This window comes from Xenopus laevis, chromosome 7S (assembly GCF_017654675.1).
Source record: "Xenopus laevis strain J_2021 chromosome 7S, Xenopus_laevis_v10.1, whole genome shotgun sequence".
In the NCBI taxonomy this organism is placed as follows: domain Eukaryota; kingdom Metazoa; phylum Chordata; class Amphibia; order Anura; family Pipidae; genus Xenopus; species Xenopus laevis.
Window position 1 is genome coordinate 432,054 of NC_054384.1, and position 19,641 is coordinate 451,694.

Consider the following 19,641-nt stretch of genomic DNA (forward strand, 5'->3'; position numbering starts at 1 on the left):
ACTAAGATCCCTGGTTTCATCAAAATATAAAATAAGTGCTTGTTGTTTATTTGTGAGTTAAAGGGAAGCTCTTCTTTAAATTAACTCGTAGGTTCTGGTGGTGTTTTAGCCTGACAAAATGTATGGACAGCTATGTGTCATGAAAAACATTCCCCCACTTGTAAATTAAGAACCCAAAAATTCTGTTAGAATGGGTGGATATTCCATGTGTTTTATATGTTAAATGCAAGATGGAGAAGGTAGCTAAAGACAGTGTCAGTAAGAGAAGATGCAAACAGTAGAGTAAGATGAACACAGTAGATGGGCACAATAGAACAAGATGGTACAGCAGAACAAGGTGGAGACAGAGCAACATGGAGACACTAGAGCAAGTTGGAGCAAAGTGTTATGGGTTGCATTTCAGGGCCCAAATTGCTTTTGCTGTTTTTTCCTTGCAAGATGGTCCCAGGAAAAGGGCTGTAACTGTGGGATTGTGGGAATGGTAAGGTGAGAAGATATTGGGTGAAGGGGTAGTAAATGGGAGAGGGTGTACATACAGTATCATGGTCAGAGACTGTTTTGCTGTAGTTCAATAATGTTTGTAGTGCTGCAGGTGTGGCAGGATCAGGCCAAGCTGACCAGGTGCCCTAGACAACATGGCCGGCCTGGGTGTAGGTGCAAATAATTGCAGAATAGATCTTGTCTATAGAAGTGAATAATGGAAGCTCCTTTGCCTTGCAGCTCCATTGGCGGACCTGTCTCCCAGTCACAGTGGTTCTGCAATGCTGATGCTCTTGTCCGTGGTCTTTGTGGGACTGTCTGTCTTTGTCATCTATAAGTTCAAAAGGTAATTATTGTCCTTCTCCAGCCTCTCTGTGCCAACAACGCACCCCTCCCAACAGCAATGATGGTCTCTATTGATGTTTTTAGGAAAATCCCTGGAATTAATGTTTATGCACCAATGCAGAATGAAAAAGAGCAAGAGGTGGTCAGTCCAGGCAGTAACAGTGAAAACACTGACCCTCAAAATCAGCCGCTGGGCAAGTTGGAAACACAGCCGTAGGTAAATAATATCCTCAGTAACTAGTCCTGCTTGGCTGGGCAGGACCCCCAGTGACTAGTCAAAACCATCTGAATGACGTTGCTTTGGGCACTGTGCATAATCCCCCCTTTATTTTGCTCTCAGTGCTGTGAAAGCTCCTGCTTTTTCTCCTCTTGTCCTGTCCTTGCTTTGACTAACGCAAATAGCTCAGAGAACTGCTAAACCCAAGTCCATGAATGCTCTCGGGCTCTGAACAAGAGAACCAGCTGCTGGCTATAGAGTAGTTAGGAACTAGGAATGCACCGAATCCCTGATTCGGTTCAGGATTCTGCCAGGATTTGGCCTTTAAAAGCAGGATTCAGATTTAGCTGAACCCTTCTGCCTAATCCTAATTTGTATATGCAAAATAGGGGTTGGGAGAGAAATTACGTGACTTTTTGTCACAAAACAATGAAGTTAAAAATGTTTTTCCCTTACCACCCCTAATTTGCATATACAATATGCATATGCAAATTAGGATTTAGATTCGGTTCAGTATTCATCCGAATCTTCTGCAAAGGATTCGGGGGTTTGGCCAAATTCAAAAAAGTGGATTCTGTGCATCCCTATTAGGAACAAATTCATTGAATGGTTAAAAATATCTCCTCTATCTTATCCTACTATCTGCATTGTATCCTACTATCTCCATCTTGTACTACTTTCTCTTTTATCTCTTACTCTCTTCGTCTTCATCTTCCTCTACTGTCTCCATCACGTCATACTGTCTCTATATTGCCATACTGTCTCCATCTTGTCCTACTGTCACCATTTTGTCCTACTGTCTCCATCTTGCCCTATTGACTCATCCTGTTCCACGGTCTCACTCTTGCCCTACTGTTTCCATATTGCTCTACTGCCGCCATTATCTATATCACCTTATGTAACCATCTTACTCTACTGTTACCATGTTGTTCTGCTGCAGCCACCTGTTGCCATTGTTTTCAAAGTACCTACAGTGCCAGCTGGCCAAGATGACAACAGTAGATAATGATGGTGAGGTGACCAGTGCATAGGATTGAGGCAAGATAGTAAAAGTTGTATGTAGGAAAAATAAGGGCAAGATGGTGACTCCAAGATGGAAACAATATGTCAAAATGGAGACAGTAGGAAAAGATGGACATAGTAGGGCAAGATGGAGACACTAGGACATAATGGAGACAGTAGGGCAAGATGGAGACAGTTGGGGACAGTAGGCTATGATTGTGACAGTAAGAAAAGATAGAGACAGTAGGGTAAGTTGGAGACAGTAGGAAAAATTGGAGACAGTAGGCTAAGATGGTGACAGTAACACAAGATAGAGAAAGTCACAGTAGGATAAGTTGTAGATAGTAGGAAAAGTTGGAGACAGTAGGATAAGATGGAGACAGAGCAAGACGGAGATAATTCCTCAATGCAAACAGGATACACTTCAATAAATACACTTCAATAAATACACTTCAATGAAGTGGGTTATATTGGCTCTGGGTAGTTGGAGAAGTGTGATGGAGCACTTACAGGGCTATAGCTCCCGGGATGCTTTAAGGGTAATGCCATAAATGCCATTTTTCTGCTCTGAACTTACTCAATTGCACATTCAAGTAAAACTTACCTTTCCCCAGGCACTGCTCAGCAGACTTAGACTTCTGTGCCAGTAAAGTAAGAGACACCAAGTTTGGAGTCCCCAGTTATGTGTTTAGCTAACTCAGTGTCAGTCATGGCTAAGAATGTTGAGTTTTATAGTTCATACAGTGGCTGAAGGGAATTGGAAGCTCTGTTTTCTGACATTACATTGAAGGACAGAAAATCTCAGCTATTGGGAGTGATTCGTTGGGCTCTTGCCTCCAGTTCATATTCAGTTATGCAATGCCAGCCCAACAGCAGTTGTGGTGGATTCACTCCTGTGTTAGATTGTCTTGCATTGTGGTCTGTGGAGGGGAGTGATACACAGAAGGAAGTAAGAAAATCAGGATTATTGTTGTCTTTGCAAGTACAAAAGAGTATCCCATGTGAGAAGGAACAGGAGATTCAGCACCAGGGACAGCAGCCAATTACCAATTACCAGTGAGAACTCGCTATGTGATTTGGGTGGGAATGTGAAGTTGAGTTCCACACTAAATAAACACAACACTACTCAGTAACTTGTACTACAACCCCTCCATGCCACTGGATAAAAGTACCTGGGCATTTTTCTCTCTTTAATAATCCCATTAGGCATTATTACACTGTACTGTGTGTCTAGGGGCTGAAAGTGCCTTGTTGCTATTCCTGCAGCGAATCACTACAGTAACTGTAACAACTGGTGTAAGAAACAATGGCTCAGGGTCGGACTGAGATGGTGGAAAACCGGGAAAAAACCCGGTGGGCCTGACCCAGACCTACTTCACATGGCCTGCTCTCCAAAAACCCCACCTGACACAAACCGGTACTCGCTGGTGGTAGAGGCGGCAGGGGATGTGGAGGGCAGAGCAGGATTTCTGGGAGGGGGACAATGGCCTTGATATTCCAGCCCTCGTGGGCCCTGCTGGCTCAGACCTACCTGCACTCCTGACTTCCACCCCCTGATAGAAGAAATTACAAGCACAGGTGGGTGCGGGGGGGGGGGGGACTTGGGGAGAATGGGATTTGTGGCTCGGGAGGGGGGCCTGTGGGGGCATGGGGCCCATGATGGGGGCCCTTGATGTGGCAGCCCCGGTGGGCCCAGACCCCCCCAGTCCGACACTGCAATGGCTTGTAACTTACACACATCCTTCGTTCATTTTATTGCATTTGTTGCTTAGGGCAGATCAACTCACTGCAATAAAACTAGACAGTGGAGTGGGATGACCTGATCTGAATTTTACTGCTCATCCGGATCACAGTTTTCAAACATACCCTCTGCGTTGGAAAGTTCCACGGGAAGGGATTGTGTCTATAAAGTGGTGGTGTACTAATACTTGGAATGCCATGTAGAATCAGAGATAAAGTCATAAACAAACCATGAGTCTGCCCTGGGATGGAATAACCTTTTAGGATACAAGAAGTAGAGCAGTTGAGATTGTGAATGGCTTGTACATTGACAAGGTGAAATGGGGCATTGTGTGTGTGTGTGTGTGTGTGTGTGTGTGTGTGTGTGTGTGTGTGTGTGTGTGTGTGTGTGTGTGTGTGAGATGAAGAGTAGCTGGTGGGAAGGTGAGGAAGTCCTGACATGAATTGTTGGTGGATAGTGAGTAGGTCCAGTCATGTTATGGTGAGTAGATCTTGTAAAGAAAGTGTGACGATCCTATGAAGATCATATGGTGGAATTCTGATGAAAGCAAGTGAAGAGGTGGAAGGAGGGTTATATATTGTAATATAATGAATTGTATTATGGGATGGATTGGTGAGTAAAACCTTTGATGGAAGGAATAGATATGTGACTTCTTGTGACTACAATAAGAATGACAGATGATTAGATTCTCAAAATTGGTGCAATAGCTCCTGGGGATGTCATTTCTGGTGTTAGATGAACAGCACCTGTGGACATTGGGCTCTGAGGGGACCCAGGAGGGAACCCAGGAGCTACTGCCTGATCCAGAAATGGAGGTAGTTCCAGGGTTCTCCTGTGTCAATAAGCACAGCAGCCATTGATTCGGTAAAAGGAAAGGCAGTGCTGGTGAGTGCAACTTTAGAGACACATGGAGCACATTTTGATGCAACTGCAGAACTGACTGCAGGCAAATCTGCACAAACACAACTGCACTTGCAGTCATTAATAACCCCTACCAATTGCCCTTTGCCAAGTGGTATCACAGTGCTGGGCTTTTCCCCTTAACACTGCTCTCTGAACCGATTTTGAGTCTGGTTCTCAGTGCAGAGACCTGCATTCCCTGGGACACAAGTGCTTGTTAATGATAAGGGAGCACTATTGCCCCCCTAGCACTCTACCACCTGTGTCCCAGGGAAACGTAAATGACCCCTGATTTCTGATCTTTCCACCTCTTGACTCTGATTTCCACCACAAGATCTTCATAGGATCTCCTCACTTTCTTCACAGGCTCTTCTTATTGTCTACTCATCATAATATCATCTGATGCTACATAAAGGTTTATGGTGGAACGCCTAGTTGTTTAGACTACAACCATTCTGTATAAATACTTGGGTTAGATCCACAAATCATATTAATGCAAAGATAACTTTGTGGTCGAATTCCATGTAGCATGGGTGATGTAATGGGAAACAGATCATTCTAATAATGGTTAGGGTTAAGTACACCTTGTGACAAAACAGTGAGTAGATCCTACTCACCAACACCCCTGGGCTTAATGAGGAGTAGATTCTACTATGAAACTGAGAGTGAACAGATCCTAAAGAGAAATGGGGAGCATACCGACTGACACAAAGTAGAGTAGATCCTACAAGATAAGAGAGAGTAGATCCAGTTGTGAGTAGATCCTACAGTAAAATGGTGAATTTCCTAGAAAGGAAAAGTTGAAAGCATTTTTGTACAGGAGGGACCTTTTTTGTTGAGTGTTGTTAATGTAAGTAGTAACAATGGCCTGTGGCTGGTTTCATGGTGATTTGGAGCTCATTACATTGACATATTTGTGCGGCAGGAGGGCAGATGACAAGCCTTATGAATGCGCCTGTAACCTTTCCCCGTTATTCTAAGCTTCACTTAATCAGAATTTGCTTCTTGTGGTTAGGGATGGAAAGCTGGAGCAAGACTCCCAATTAATATCCTCTCCCCCCGGGCGCTTTCCCATCTGTTAGACTTTACAGGTGATAAATACCGAGGGCCGACTCCAAACTGCCATAGAGAAGCGGCTGCCTGATATTTCCTGCTGGGATAATCGGCTGCTTTTACAGAGGCTGAAACACCCACAATGTAAAGTCTCTGCTGACAAAACAAATGAAATGCTGAAGCTGCGAGAGGATCACTGGGAATCCTGGATCATTAAAAATAGCCTTGACTTTCCTAAACAAGCCTGTGCTTAATTATATCCACTCGTTATTACTCCTCTGAATATTGAGTGGGAGACCCTTTTGCTGCTCGGAGACCTTTACATTGGTGGGCGGAATTCTAATATTGTGTTTAAGTCATTAGTTCTAAATACAGGGGTGTATGTCCTGGGCACGGAGTGCAATTCACACTTGTCACATGAGAAATGGGAAGAGGAAAACATGGAGCCAATGACATTGAGAAATGAGTCATTAGCTAATTGTTCTGACCTTCATTAGTAAGAAGAGACTATAGCAGAATCCTCAGATATATAAATTCATTTTTATTGCGCATTTGATGATCCAGCTGCTCCGAGGAATTAGCCATTCCTTGTGAAGAATTAAATATATCAGGGTTTTAATTCTGTTCAACTGCTCGTCATTAAAAAGAGGATTGTGAGTGATGTCTTGTCTGATGGATTAACTTGTCACAATCTTAGCTTGCTGTAGGCCATGGGCAGAATGGCTCTTATTGGAGGGCAATTTCCCAGGGCCTGAGAGACATAGTAGGACTCTGAAGTGCAGCAGTTGTTGGCCAAAAGATGACATGGAATAGCAACTATATGAGGACATGATGGCATCAGGACAAAATTGTGCCCGTAGAAGAAGATGGAGACAGTAGAGCACGATGGAAACACTAGGACAAGATGAATGAGATGGAGACAATAGGACAAGATGGTGGCAGTAGGGCAAGTTGGAGACAGTAGGTCAACTTGGAGACAGTAGGGCAAGATGGAGACAGTAGGGTAAAATAGAGATGGAGACAGTAGGTCAAGATGGTGACAGTAGGGCAAGATGGAGACAGTAGGACAAGATGGAGACAGTAGGGCAAGATGAAGACAGTAGGACAAGATGGAGACAGTAAGTCATGATGTGACAGTAGGGCAAGATGGAGATGATAGGACAGGATGGTGGCAGTAGGGCAAGATGGAGACAGTAGGATGAGATGGAGACTATAGGGCGAGATAGAGACAGTAGGACAAATTGGAGACAGAAAGACAAGATGCAGACAGTAGGACAAGATGATGACAGTGGGGCAAGATGGGACAGTAGGACAAGATGGAGACAGTAGGTCAAGATGGTGTGAGAAGCACATGGCAGAAACAGTAGGACAATTAGGGAGACAGTAAAACAGGATGGAGATTGTAGGTCAGATTGTAGGACAAAATTATAGCAGTAGGACAATATGGTATCAGTACTACAGGCTAGAGACAGTAGGTCAATATGGAAGCAGAAGGACAATATGATGGCAGTAGATCAAGATCTACTTGGTAAGAGTAGGAGAAGAGGGATTCTATAGAGCAAAATGGAGACAGTGGGCTAGATTGAGACAGGAGTTGATGAAATCTTTAGGGTGAGATTGTGACAGTAATACAAGATGGAGAAGATGTAGGAGAAGATATGGGAAGAAGTAGGAGAACATTATATCATTGTTATTAAGCCTACAGTACATGAGTGTTTGAAGATAAACACATAAATTAAACCTTTACTGTTGTGTTGGGACAGGGCATTAGGTGGATTAAAATGACAAATTCAAAACTCTGTAATGTTATATTGTAATAGATACATCAACTAATGTTGTGTTCTCTGTGTGCTAACTAGTTAGTGTGTTGTTTCTCTGGACAAATACTGCCACTATGGCCTGTGGTACAGGGGTGTCCATTGGAAAACAGCAGCCCTGTCCATCTTTTTTTTTTCTGATGTTATTTGATAGAAGGTGCCCTGGCAGACATACAGAGTGGTGGCAGTTAGACCTCTGCCCAAAAAGACACTGAAACTATTTGGCATGGAGCTCTGTCACGTGAGAATGCTACAACCATACTTCCATACATATTTTGGGGTTACACTAATTGTAGAAAATAAGTCCCATGTTTACATTTTGGAGTTTACCCCTGGAGCAGTTCATTTTTTGATGGGCAACATGGACCTATCTGGGGCATCTTGAATGGATTCACATATAAAACATTTGATATGACCAATGATTAGGAGACTCCACAGGCAACAAAATTGGGCAGCTCTGTATTGTGTGAGTGTTTCTTGCAGTTTCTCACTTTAATCTGTATCTAATGTTTCCCCTAATGTTTCCCTGTGTCTCAGCCCTATGCGACACCTAGAAATATCCATACCCAGTGTTGGGGTTTGTCCCCTCAGCTCCTCTGTTTAACCAGCTGTTTTCCTTCATCCCAGGAAGTATTTCCACAGTTGCTGAAATACAAAGCACAAACAACAACCCAACCTACGTAAACGTTTGAATGGGAAAGAAACATCCCATCATCTCCTGGACTATTACAATCCTTCAAACTGTGGTTTTTAGCTTTAAACCTGCACAAGAAGATGCACCAAGACACGCAGGTTCCACCTTTTTTAGGAATCTTCTATTCAACACGACTTGTGTCTGTAGATAATACATTTCCTTTCCGAAACATTGCATGTTTTCCCTTTTCCATCCATCTTTTGTGCCTCAGACAGAGGAAGAAGGGGTAAGCCTTTTTGGGTTGATGTTAGTTTGAGGAGCCCTGGACAGAAGCTAAGGTGGTCATCTGCTGGTAGGTTCGATGATGTTTTTACTGTGGGTGGATAGGGCAGAATTGTATATAATACTTTAAAAGAAAAGCAATGTATACATCTTCAGAAAGGATCATTGTAACATCACTTTCACTATCTCTGGGAACTTAAGAAAATCTTTTGTAAACTTGCGTTTACGGTGATCACTTGCGGCACAAACATTCAAGTTTTATGTAACTCTTTGTAATGTTGTGTTTGTGGGATGGCAGAGCTGGATTCTCCTGGATGCCAAAGTAGATTTATGTGCCAGATATTTGTAACTTGCCCCAAGCATTCAGAAGATTAACCTCCTGAAGGATCTCAGAGTCCTCATCATGTTCGGATGTGAGTTTTGACAACCTACGAAAGGATTCTAAGACTTGAACTCATTCAGTTTGATCTGATTTCTCTTTGGGTGGCTCTGTGGGTACAAGAACAGCCCCAACATTAATGCTCGAAAGATAAGAAATATAAATGTAGAACAAGTGAGAGGCAATGAAGACTTGTGCGGTTCCTTCCTCTGCTATTATTGCCTTTCTCTGTCTCCCATTGTAACACTCGCTGTTCCTCTGTCAGCAACTCTATTTCCCAATGTCCCCGGCCATTGTCTGAGGAAGAATAGAAACCTTTAAATTGGATGATGCTCAAAATCAGTTCTTGAACCCTGTCAGTCTGGTGGAGAATGCATAAAATGCTGGGCACAATAGGATATATTCAGGCTATTGTGTGAGCCTGGCAGTTATTTTACTTGATGTGATACAAAGAGTATTCAGTGTGTGTCAGCAGAGTTTCTGTAATACACAGATAGGGCGCTGATAATCCCATTGGACACAGAGGCTAAGAGCCTTTCACCCAATACTGTGCCCTTCTCTTCTTTATCACTTACTGTATTTATTTGTCAGGTCAATATAGACTTGGTTTCACAAATGCCAGACCCCTAATCCCCAATGCTAAGAGCAAACACACAATAATCACAGAGTTTGTTCATTTCCACTCAGATTCCCTGAGGGTTCAGCACTGGATTCTCTCCTGCGTGGGCTGATTTCATCTTAATTAATCCGTATATAGTACTGGTATAGCCCCAATATCTCCCGTCTTCCTTCACTCAAACAAAGACCAGGTCTGGTTGTAGGGAAGACACAAGGGCATTTGCTGTTGTGTCCCACCAAATGAAGAGCCACATGGGGGAAATAAAGGCAAAAATACAGGGTAGGTCTAATATTTCACTCTGGACATTGTAAATATCCCCTCATCCATTCCAATTTCCCTCTCTCAGAACACTGAAATATTTCAATCCCTCCCCCACCCGATATTTAATAAAAAAAGGAACAATTGCAGCCTATTTCTGTATTTATCAATAAACCATGTGCCAAAATGCTAGAACTATTTGTGCAGGTGATTTTTATAGCTATATATATAATATAAACCATCAATTATTCATATGTTTTATTTCCTGTGCATGTTCTGCAAATGGAACACAAATGACTGTTGAATGACTTAGAATGAGTAGAGACGATGAAGACGAAGGTTTATCAAAGCTCAAAGTGTTTCTAGGAAAGTGATATGGGGGAGGTTGGTCAGATTTTGGCCATAGATAGAGGAATGGGTCATATGGTCTGGGCACACAACAAAGGTAACTCTGTTTGTATGGAACCAACAATCACCTTTTTTAGCCTTTCTCTTCATTCTGGGTTGAAAACATCAAAGTCAGAAAGAAGTGAAATGTCAATACAGTAACAGAGAAGAAAAATGTTAAATCCCAAGTCAAAAACTCAAGTGACCTGAATATTTTGTAAAATTTTAATGAATTCTTTTCATATTTTGTCCATATTTTTTTTATCCGTGGATGGAAATATTGGATTTGGTATAGGCCGGTCCATGTTCTAACTGTGTGTTGGCCAATAGATTGGTCTAACCTTGTGAATGTTCTAATGGTCTTGTGACCTACAGGTTGGTGTGACCCACTGGGTTCTACAGATTTCTTTTGACATTTCAAAGTTGTGGAACACAAAAAAGCAATTAAGAGATGTTCAGACTTCATTAAAAGTTCATTTGATGAGAGAGGGGGCTTCGAGAGTAGGGATGTTCAAGTCACCCTAATACATGTGGGCATGAGTAAAGCATCTTAATACAATATAATTGAGGGTGTATGTATCCTGGATGTTCTGCCTATAATATAAAAGTATTATATAAGTATATTTGCTTTACTAATGCCCATTCTCTTGTTCTGCTTTTTAGAGGCCACGAAAAAAAAAGAACAAAATATTTCATTTTTCAATAAAAAGACAAGGTTGGTACAAAGCCTTGAGCTTTGATAAACCTACCTCAGAATTTCCCTCTAGCAGGGGGGTATGTAGCACTGGAGCTGAATCCAACCCCCACTGGCAGAGTAAAGCTATTGAGCCCCTATAGTCCGGCAGCATTTTGTTTCAATGTGTAACATGTTCCAGTCACATCCCTTGCCACAAATTTGTAGAAAAGACATTCTTGAATAAAACATATTGGTATTTATTATTGTGTCTACTTATTATTGTGTCTGGAGTTTGTGCACTGAAAAGGGTATGAGGTTGTAAATTGTTTACTAATGCTGAATGTTTTTCCTTTTTACCGTACTTTTCCCTCTCACTCTACTGTCACTGTCTTGTCCAACTGTCTCCATCTTGTCCAACTGTCTCCATCTTGTCCTACTGTCTCCACCTTGTCCTAATGTCTCAATCTTGCCCTACTTTCTCCATCTTGTCTTACTGTCTGCATATTGTCCAACTGTCTCCATCTTATCCTACTGTCTCCATCTTGTCCTACTGTCTCCATATTGCCCATCTGTCTCCATATTGTCCCTCTGTCTCCATCTTTCCTACTGTCTCCACCTTGCCCTACTGTCTCCATCTTGTACTACTGTTTCCATCTTGTCCTAGTGTCTCCATCTTGTACTACTGTCTCCATCTTGTCCTACTGTCTCTACCTTGCCCTACAGTGTCCACCATGTCCTCCTTTCTCCATCTTGTCCTACTGTCTCAATCTTGCCCTACTGTCTCCATCTTTCCCTGTTTTCTCCATTTTGCCCTACTGTCTCAACCTTGTCCTACTGTCTCCACCTTGCCCTACTGTGTCCACCATGTCCTCCTTTCTCCCTCTTGTCCTACTATCTCCATATTGTTCAACTGTCTCCATCTCATCCTACTATCTCCATCTTGTCCTACTGTCTCCGTCTGCCCTACCTTCTCCATCTTGTCCTACTTTCTCCATCTTGCTCTACTGTCTCTTTATTGTTCTACTTTCTCCATCTTGTCTACTGTCTCCATCTTGATCTGCTGTTTCCTTATTGCCCTACTTTCTCCATCTTGCTCTACTGCCACTCAATCTAGTATTACTGTCTCCATCTTGTCTTACTTTCCAATCTGGGAGCCGAGTGACAGGGAAGAGGCGGCTGACTGGGACCCAAAGAGTCACTGATGGTTTCTACTCCCCAATCATCAGCAGCCAATGTAAGAGACATGAGTGTAATGTTTGGGATTACACGGATACATTTCCATCAAGTGAAACCATTACCAACCCATATGTATGTGCTGCCGGAGCGGAGAGAGGAGCTGTCACTCTTCCCCCTTGTTTTGACAGAATCATTTGAATCTCAGTGTCAGTCTGGAGAAATCCGGGGGGAGGGGGGTTGGATGAGACATAACCACACGTCTCCCCCTGAACTGAGTCCCCCCAAGGGACCTGCTCTCACTAATAATTACCGTCAGTAACATCAGAGGGGGATATGGATACAAATGCCCCAGCCGTGGGGTAGGGTCCTGGGCAAAGAAAAATCCATTTGACAATAAAAATACTAAATGACATGTAAAGCACTGGGTATCTTGTCGGTGATATTTAAATAAATATATTAATAAATAGATGATGATGATGCAGATGAATTGCTTTTTAATCAGAGTGGAGTGTGGGGAGGTGGAATCCTAGTAGGGGGGTCTGACTGTGAGGGTCACACTAGAAACAATGATAATGATATTTAGCAGATTTATTCTGAATTTCAATGAGACAAGTGCCCCACGTTCCAATTCATGAGCTGATAGGAGGCCCAGTCTCCCCAGCACTTCATTTCACTGCTCTCACCTGTTTTTGGCTGCAGTTTCCTTCCTACCAGCAGAGGGCGCTCCTGCTACACATTGTGTCTCTACAGCTGGACGGATATTATTGGCCACTCTACACAGGCACCAATTGGGCTCTAGCATCTGGGCTAATGAAAATCTTAGGTACCCCATGTCTAAAACAGTAACACCACAAGCTGAAAATGATTGTAATTACAATATACTTATTATATAATAACATAGTGCCGTCCCTTACATAGCAGGTAAGCTCTGTAGCATATAATGGGTTTAGTTCTTACACAAGCCGACTGTTCTTTTAAGGACAGTTTAGATGCCTTGTGCTGCCAGAGCAAATACTGCAGCCAAAGTATGAGAGAGAAGTATGAGATGCACAGTAAGGGGGGGTTATTGGATGAGTCTGCACTCAGAAAGTGAGTCCCTATTCACTGAGTATCAGTACAGTATCTACAGTTGATTTGATATGAGACCTGCTGGAAGATAGAGATGCTTTATGAGCAGTGCATTAACCCCTGTTACTCACAGGAGGGATAAGGGAAGTCATAGGAAAGAGTCAACCTAAGAGAAGGTGGTGGTGGTGGTGATGATGATGAGGGGATTATAACACAATAGGAGGGCTAAGGGAAGTCATAGGGAAGGAGCAACCTGAGAGAAGGTGGTGGTGGTTGTGATGATGATGAGGGGAATATAACACAACAGGAGGGCTAAGGGAAGTCATAGGAAAGAAGCAACCTGATAGGTGCTGATGATGTTGATGATGATGATGGGGAAACACAGGACTGGGTCAATCACTTGGGAACTTATACATGGAAACATTTGGCCAAGACATTTGAAGATGAACCTGCCAGCCCTGAGACTTTAAAGCCATAGACATTGGCTGGTCATTTCCCGTTGGCTCAGCAGTTGATTCGGCAGCAGTTTTTCTCGTTATTAAGCGGCAGGTATTTTAATTAACAGAGGAAATGTCTGCGGGTTAATGTTGGACCCCGGCCAAAGAGAATTCTGTCACTAATTAAATCCCATTGAATCCCCTCCCCCCCAGATCTGATTCCGCAACGCTAACCCCTCGCAGCCAAATTGCCACTTAACTCATCTCAGACTGAATATTTTATTCCTAAATAAGATTCTTTATCCTCAAGGACTTGAAAAATTGTCTTAACCGTCAGCGGGAGTTTTACTCTCCCATAAATGGAATTTAATCGACTCTTTTAGATCCGCCGCTCAGTGGAGACGTTTTATGGGGACAAAGTCATCCCAATGTGTCTCTGCAGGGTTTAGGGTCCAACAAAAGTCTCAGGTTCCCACAACTTATTTGGCAAACTGACCCCCCCCCTCCACATAGGGACCCCAATGGGCTTTCCGTTCTATAGACATATATAACGCTGGGCCCTTCAGCAGCCAATCACAGGCTCAGCACAGCGTGACATATGATTACACTTCCTACACTTGCAGCCAATCACAGGCTAGAGGTGAGGGTTGATAGTGGCAGGGTAGGACCACGGTACAGACTCTCCTCCAGGAATTAGAAATATCTAAATAGAAATACCATTGAAGCAATGAGAAACTGCTCAACTTACTACATGTAGGTGTCTGTATATTTATATTTATACTGTATATCCACCTCTCTATACCCGCCTATACCCTCCTCTCTATACCCTCCTCTCTATACCCGCCTATACTTGCCTCTCTATACCCAACTCTCTATACCCGCCTATACCTGCCTCTCTATACCCACCTATACTTGCCTCTCTATACCCACCTCTCTAAACCCACCTCTCTATACCCTCCTCTGATCTGCCCCAGTCAGTCACATACTAACACTCTTTCCAGAATTCTCACCACTCAGGAACCCCCATTCCTTTGCACCCCCAATACAGTTACAATACAGTTATTTTGAAGGTGCAGCAAAATCAGAGAAGGTTCTGGAGAAGTGTGAGTTAATCCATGAATGACTTTGTGCCAGGGGGCACTTGGGCACAGTCTCTCTCCATAGAAATGTATAATAAAGCTGCACCGCGAGATGCGACTGCCCAAGCAATTCTTTCTTCTTCAATATATCATGAGCATTTGTACTGGAGAGGAACATGCCGCCTCCCAATGGCTCAGCTGGAAATAAAGGCAAATGACCCTCTGTACTGAGCAGCGAGGGGCGGCTGACTGCAGACTAGATGTTGCTGAACTACAGCTCTCAATGCTACAGATTCATATTGAAACCTTTCATTTTCTCACAAGCACACAGTCCATGCTGTTCAATCACTAGATCAGTAGTAGTAGTGCAGCACAGGAGGGCCACTCAGCTGAGGAGGCAGCAAAAAATAACTTCAGGTTCTCAGGTTCCCCTTCACTTAGTAGCTCCGGCCAATAGGGAGGAGTTTATAGTGATGTACCTGCACATGAAATGAAGAGGTTAATGTTTTGCATCTGTGAATTTCAATTTGAACGAGGGTCACCAGGGGACAATGAAATGGGTACATAAGCTAACAATCACTAATAACATATTGGATTAATAATATCGTAGAGCGGCAGTGGTGGGACCAGTTACAGACAAACGCCCCATTAGACTGACACCATTCCCCTCTGTAGGGATGAGAAATCCCATAATGCACCTGGTTTGTACCAGTTGTGGGTAATGTACTACTTTCATCAGCTCAGGCCCTTAATAACAGTGCTGGGGTCTAAGCTAAACAGACTGAGTGGGGCACAGGTTGGGCAAGAAACATAATGTGTAATTAACTGTATCAGTCTCCATCTTCTCTTGCTGGGGCTCATTTATAAACACTGGGCAAATTTGCACCTGGGCAGTAACCAATAGCAACCAAACACTGGTTAGCTTTCTTTCTGCCAGCTGTAGGTTGAACACTGGAAGCAATCATCTGATTGGTTGCCATGTGTTACTGCCCAGGTGCCCAGTGTTTATAAATAATTCCCACTGTCTCCATCATGTCCTACTGTCTCCATCTTCTCCTACTGTCTCAATTGTGTCCTACTGTCTCCATCTTGCCCTACTGATTCAATCTCGCCCTACTGTCTCCATCTTGTCCTAATGTCTCCATCTTCTCCTACTGTCTCCATCTTGCCCTACTGTCTCCATCTTCCTCTACTGTCTTCATCTTGTCCTACTGTCTCCATCTTCTCCTACTGTCTCCATCTTGCCCTACTGTCTCCATCGTATCCTACTGCCTCCATATTGTCCTTCTGTCTCCATCTTGCCCTTCTGTCTCCATCTTGTCCCTCTGTCTCCATCTTTACCTACTGTCTCCATATTGTCCTTCTGTCTCCATCTTGCCCTTCTGTCTCCATCATGTCCCTCTGTCTCCATCTTGCCCTACTGTCTCCATATTGTCCTTCTGTCTCCATCTTGCCGTTCTGTCTCCATCTTGTCCTACTGTCTCCATCTTGTCCTACTGTCTACATCTTGTCCCTCTGTCTCCATCTTCTCCTAATGTCTCCATCTTGCCCATCAGGGCAAGATGGAGACAGTAGGACAAGATGGTGACAGTAGGGCAATATGGAGACAGTAGGACAAGATGGAGACAGTAGGACAAGATGGAGATAGAAGGACAAGATGGTGATTGCAGGATATTGAGTAGGGTAAGAGAAAAGCAGTGTGACACCTCTTGCTCATATCAAACTACACAAATATAAAAGTGCTATTTTTTCAGTGCCAAGAAATATGTTTCCAACCTATTTTTCATCCTACATGCCCTTCAAACTAGGCTTCTAGTAGAATTTAGAAAAATAAATGAGCATTTTCTCCAAAGTCTGGCATACCTGGAATTTAATCAGGTACCCCCAGCCACTGCACCAGACACACATATGGGGGTTCAGCCGTACAGTTTGAGCAAGAGAGGGACAAAAGGACGATATGGAGACAGTGGCACATGACAGGGGCTTTAACTTTGAGCTTCTGGTGGGATTTACCTGGGAAAGAGGTTGAACTTGAGTTAATATTCAGACATCACTGATCCACTAAATGTGCATTTTCATAGAAAGGCCAAACCCCCCTTTTAAAGGGCCAATCACAGCACAGAACAGAATTGCGTTATATGAATATTCACCAATTGTCCTAATATGAGTTCATGGTGCTTTTATGTAACAATAGCAACAGTTTTATTGTATAGGGCTTTGTGTTCCGAACCAACACAATAGAGCAGAGGGGTTGTTTTCATAGCAGAGAACAGATTTTACAACTTGTAGGTCAATTCTGATGAATTATTCTGTTTTTTGCTCTTATTGGTCCTTTAATTGTCTCCTGATTGTTTCTCTAAGGATAAATTGGCTTTAGTTATTCTGTTGTGCTAAGTGGCGGCAGATTCACATCGCTATACAGAATGGGGTCATCTGGTACACATTACTAGAGAAGAATACAAGCCTGGGCATAAGAGCTTACAATTAACTCTCACCCTGGGATTCAAAGCCCCCAGTTCCTGGCACAAACCATATCCTGAGCTTTATGGTAGCCACTGTTCTGTTCCCACTCAGCCAATAAGAAGCGAGATATTTACAGGGAATCACAGCGCCCGCAATTACCAACCGTTATTACTCTGCCCGAACCCACATCATTAACCCCAAATTTGAACTCCAGAGGCTATTATCCTAATTAATCCGGCAGAAATAAAGTGCCTTGAGGCCCTGAAGTCACAGCAGTATCAGTCAGTTCCATATTTACTGCCCCAAATATTCTCGTTTCAAACTTATATCCCTGGCAATGGCAGGGACACTAACCTAGCGCTGGAGCTAAAGGCAGAAGGTACCCACATAAATAGTGGTGCCCCTCAACTTCATCAGCATGGTGGGGCCCTTTGTAAGCACAGATACTGCCTGCCTGGGAGTGGAAGGGTCTAAATAGATGTACTGAATTCTGAGAAGCACAAAATGCCCAAGGATAGGGTTCCCCACCCAAGCCAAGAGGGTTAATATGCAGTTGCCCCTCTCTTTGCTGCTATAACTGCTCCGGTGCTTCTGGGAAGGTTCCACTAGATGTTGGACATTGCTGCTGGGAGTTGTTTCTGGGAGTTGTTTCCATTCAGCCACAGAAGCATTAGTGAGGTTGAACACGGATGTTGGGGATCAGACTCTTAGTCAGGTTCCATCCCACAGGGGTTCAGTTGAGTTGCCCCTCTGTTTGCTGCTATAACTGCCCTAGTGTTGCTGGGAAGGGTCCCGCAAGATGTTGCTGAGAGTTTCTTCCATTCAGCCACAAAAGCATTAGTGAGGTTGGACACTGATATTGGGGATCAGACTCACAGTTGGGGTTTCAATTCATCTGACAGGGGTTCAGTTGGGTTGAGGTCTCAGTGCAGTCAGTTCTTCCAATCTCACCAAACCCATTCTGTAGGGACCTGGCACTGTGCATGGGGGACACTATTGTGTTGAAAATGGAAAGGGCCCCCCAAACTGTTCCATAAAGTAGGGAGCACAGAATTGTCAGGAATGTCATTGTACCCTGTAGCCTCAAGGTTTCACCGGAACCAGGGTCCAAACCATGGAAACAGCCCCAGCCCATTATTCCTCCACTAGCGGACATTACCGGGGCCCTCATGCCTCCAGGTATTGCTCCCCATGAATAAAGGAAAATGGGACAATAAGTAAAAATTCAGCATTTGGGTAAAGATTCCGGTAGTAACATTAATATATATTTATATAAATATAAAAAAACTTTGTGGCAGGAAGAGAAAACTTGAGAAGGAATTGGGCTCATTTTATTACATAACGAAGAACCTGACAGGATAATTGTAAAAGGTGTCCAATTAGCTTTGCAATTAAAATATCATTTCGGAGTCACTCAGACGATTAGCAGGAGACAAATGCCGCAATGTCGGAAAAAGCATTGGGGGAAGGGGGAGTTTTGCCTTTTATTGGAAGCCTGCGGCACGCGAGGGGTTACACGACTAATGAAGCAAAACACAGAGGCCCTAATGGAACTTTATTTGCTTCCTCTGAAAAACAGGAGCCGCGCCGCTGACATTTCATGGCATTTAATGAACGAGACTAATGGAAATCAAATTAAAGTCTGGCTCCTCTGGGGCCCCCCGCTGCTTTGTACCTGCTCCTGTACACGGGGCCCACACTTTGTATCAGCCAAACACCTTCCCTTTCTCTATGAAGTGATTAAAGACAAAGAACCTGGAGACTCAGGGAAATAATCCCCCCCCCCACACGTGGAACGGTCTATGAACACGCTGCCCCCCTCTAATTAACTCCGTCCCACAATGTTTGCTAACGTAATTAGCCCATCTATCATTAGTGCAGCCATTAGCACGGAGCCATTGGGGGAGATCTAATGAAACCAATAAAGTTTTGTCTTTGGAGCGAAATGTTCTGGGGGTGAGAGTGGAAACAGGGGTGACCCCCATTAGCAGACAGAAGATCATGGACAGAAATTCTAGAGCCTTTATTATTGTGTCTTTATTGAGAATTAATTGGAAAGAAACATCAGTTTATTATAAATTCTCTCCATCTGGGCCCCATACACCCATACATAAAAGCTGCTGACAGATTAAGTTGGCAGTTTATTGGGCAGTGTATGGGGCCCTTCCATGAGGTTCCCCAATCGATGTCTGGCTGAAAAATGATCAGAAAGGTTTAAAAATCTCGTCGGTTTGGAGCATCAGTTCATGGATGTTGGCCTTGATACAACTTCCCATATTCTGCTCATTGTGATACGATCACTGGGCCCTAGGGCAAACGATCGGATCAGCCCAATATCAAGAGTCAGGGTAGAAATATCAGATTTCTCTAGGAATGGCCACCCTTATAGAGTGTCTTGTACGGCAAATGCCATGATGCACATGACAAGCCTATCTTTGTACAAGCTGGCCAGGCTTTAAACTGTCTGGAGCTGGTGCCTTCTTTTTATGAAGTCTGTCAATAGCTGCTCTTACCCTGTCCTCTGTTATTTCTGCTTCCAAAGGGGAAAAGTCCAAATTAGATGTTTCCATCTTCCCCTCCTGTTTCCATTACTGTCTTCATCTTGTCGTAATGTCTCCATCTGTCCAA

General features: G+C 43.5%; 1 protein-coding gene across 4 annotated transcripts in view; it reads left to right on the plus strand.

Annotated features, from left to right (window-relative positions):
• sorcs1.S (sortilin-related VPS10 domain containing receptor 1 S homeolog) overlaps positions 1–11,050 on the plus strand; it is a 122,789-nt gene extending 111,739 nt beyond the window's left edge. The window contains exons 25-27 of one of the 4 annotated variants that reach the window (XM_018227212.2): positions 721–826; positions 910–1,042; positions 8,183–11,050. In XM_018227212.2, coding sequence (XP_018082701.1) covers positions 721–826; positions 910–1,042 — 239 coding nt within the window. In that variant the 3' untranslated portion in view covers positions 8,183–11,050. The remainder of the gene's footprint in view (positions 1–720; positions 827–909; positions 1,043–8,182) is intronic. The other 3 variants (XM_041570754.1, XM_041570753.1, XM_041570755.1) reach the window with 3 other exon arrangements.
• Positions 11,051–19,641: the final 8,591 nt, after the last annotated feature.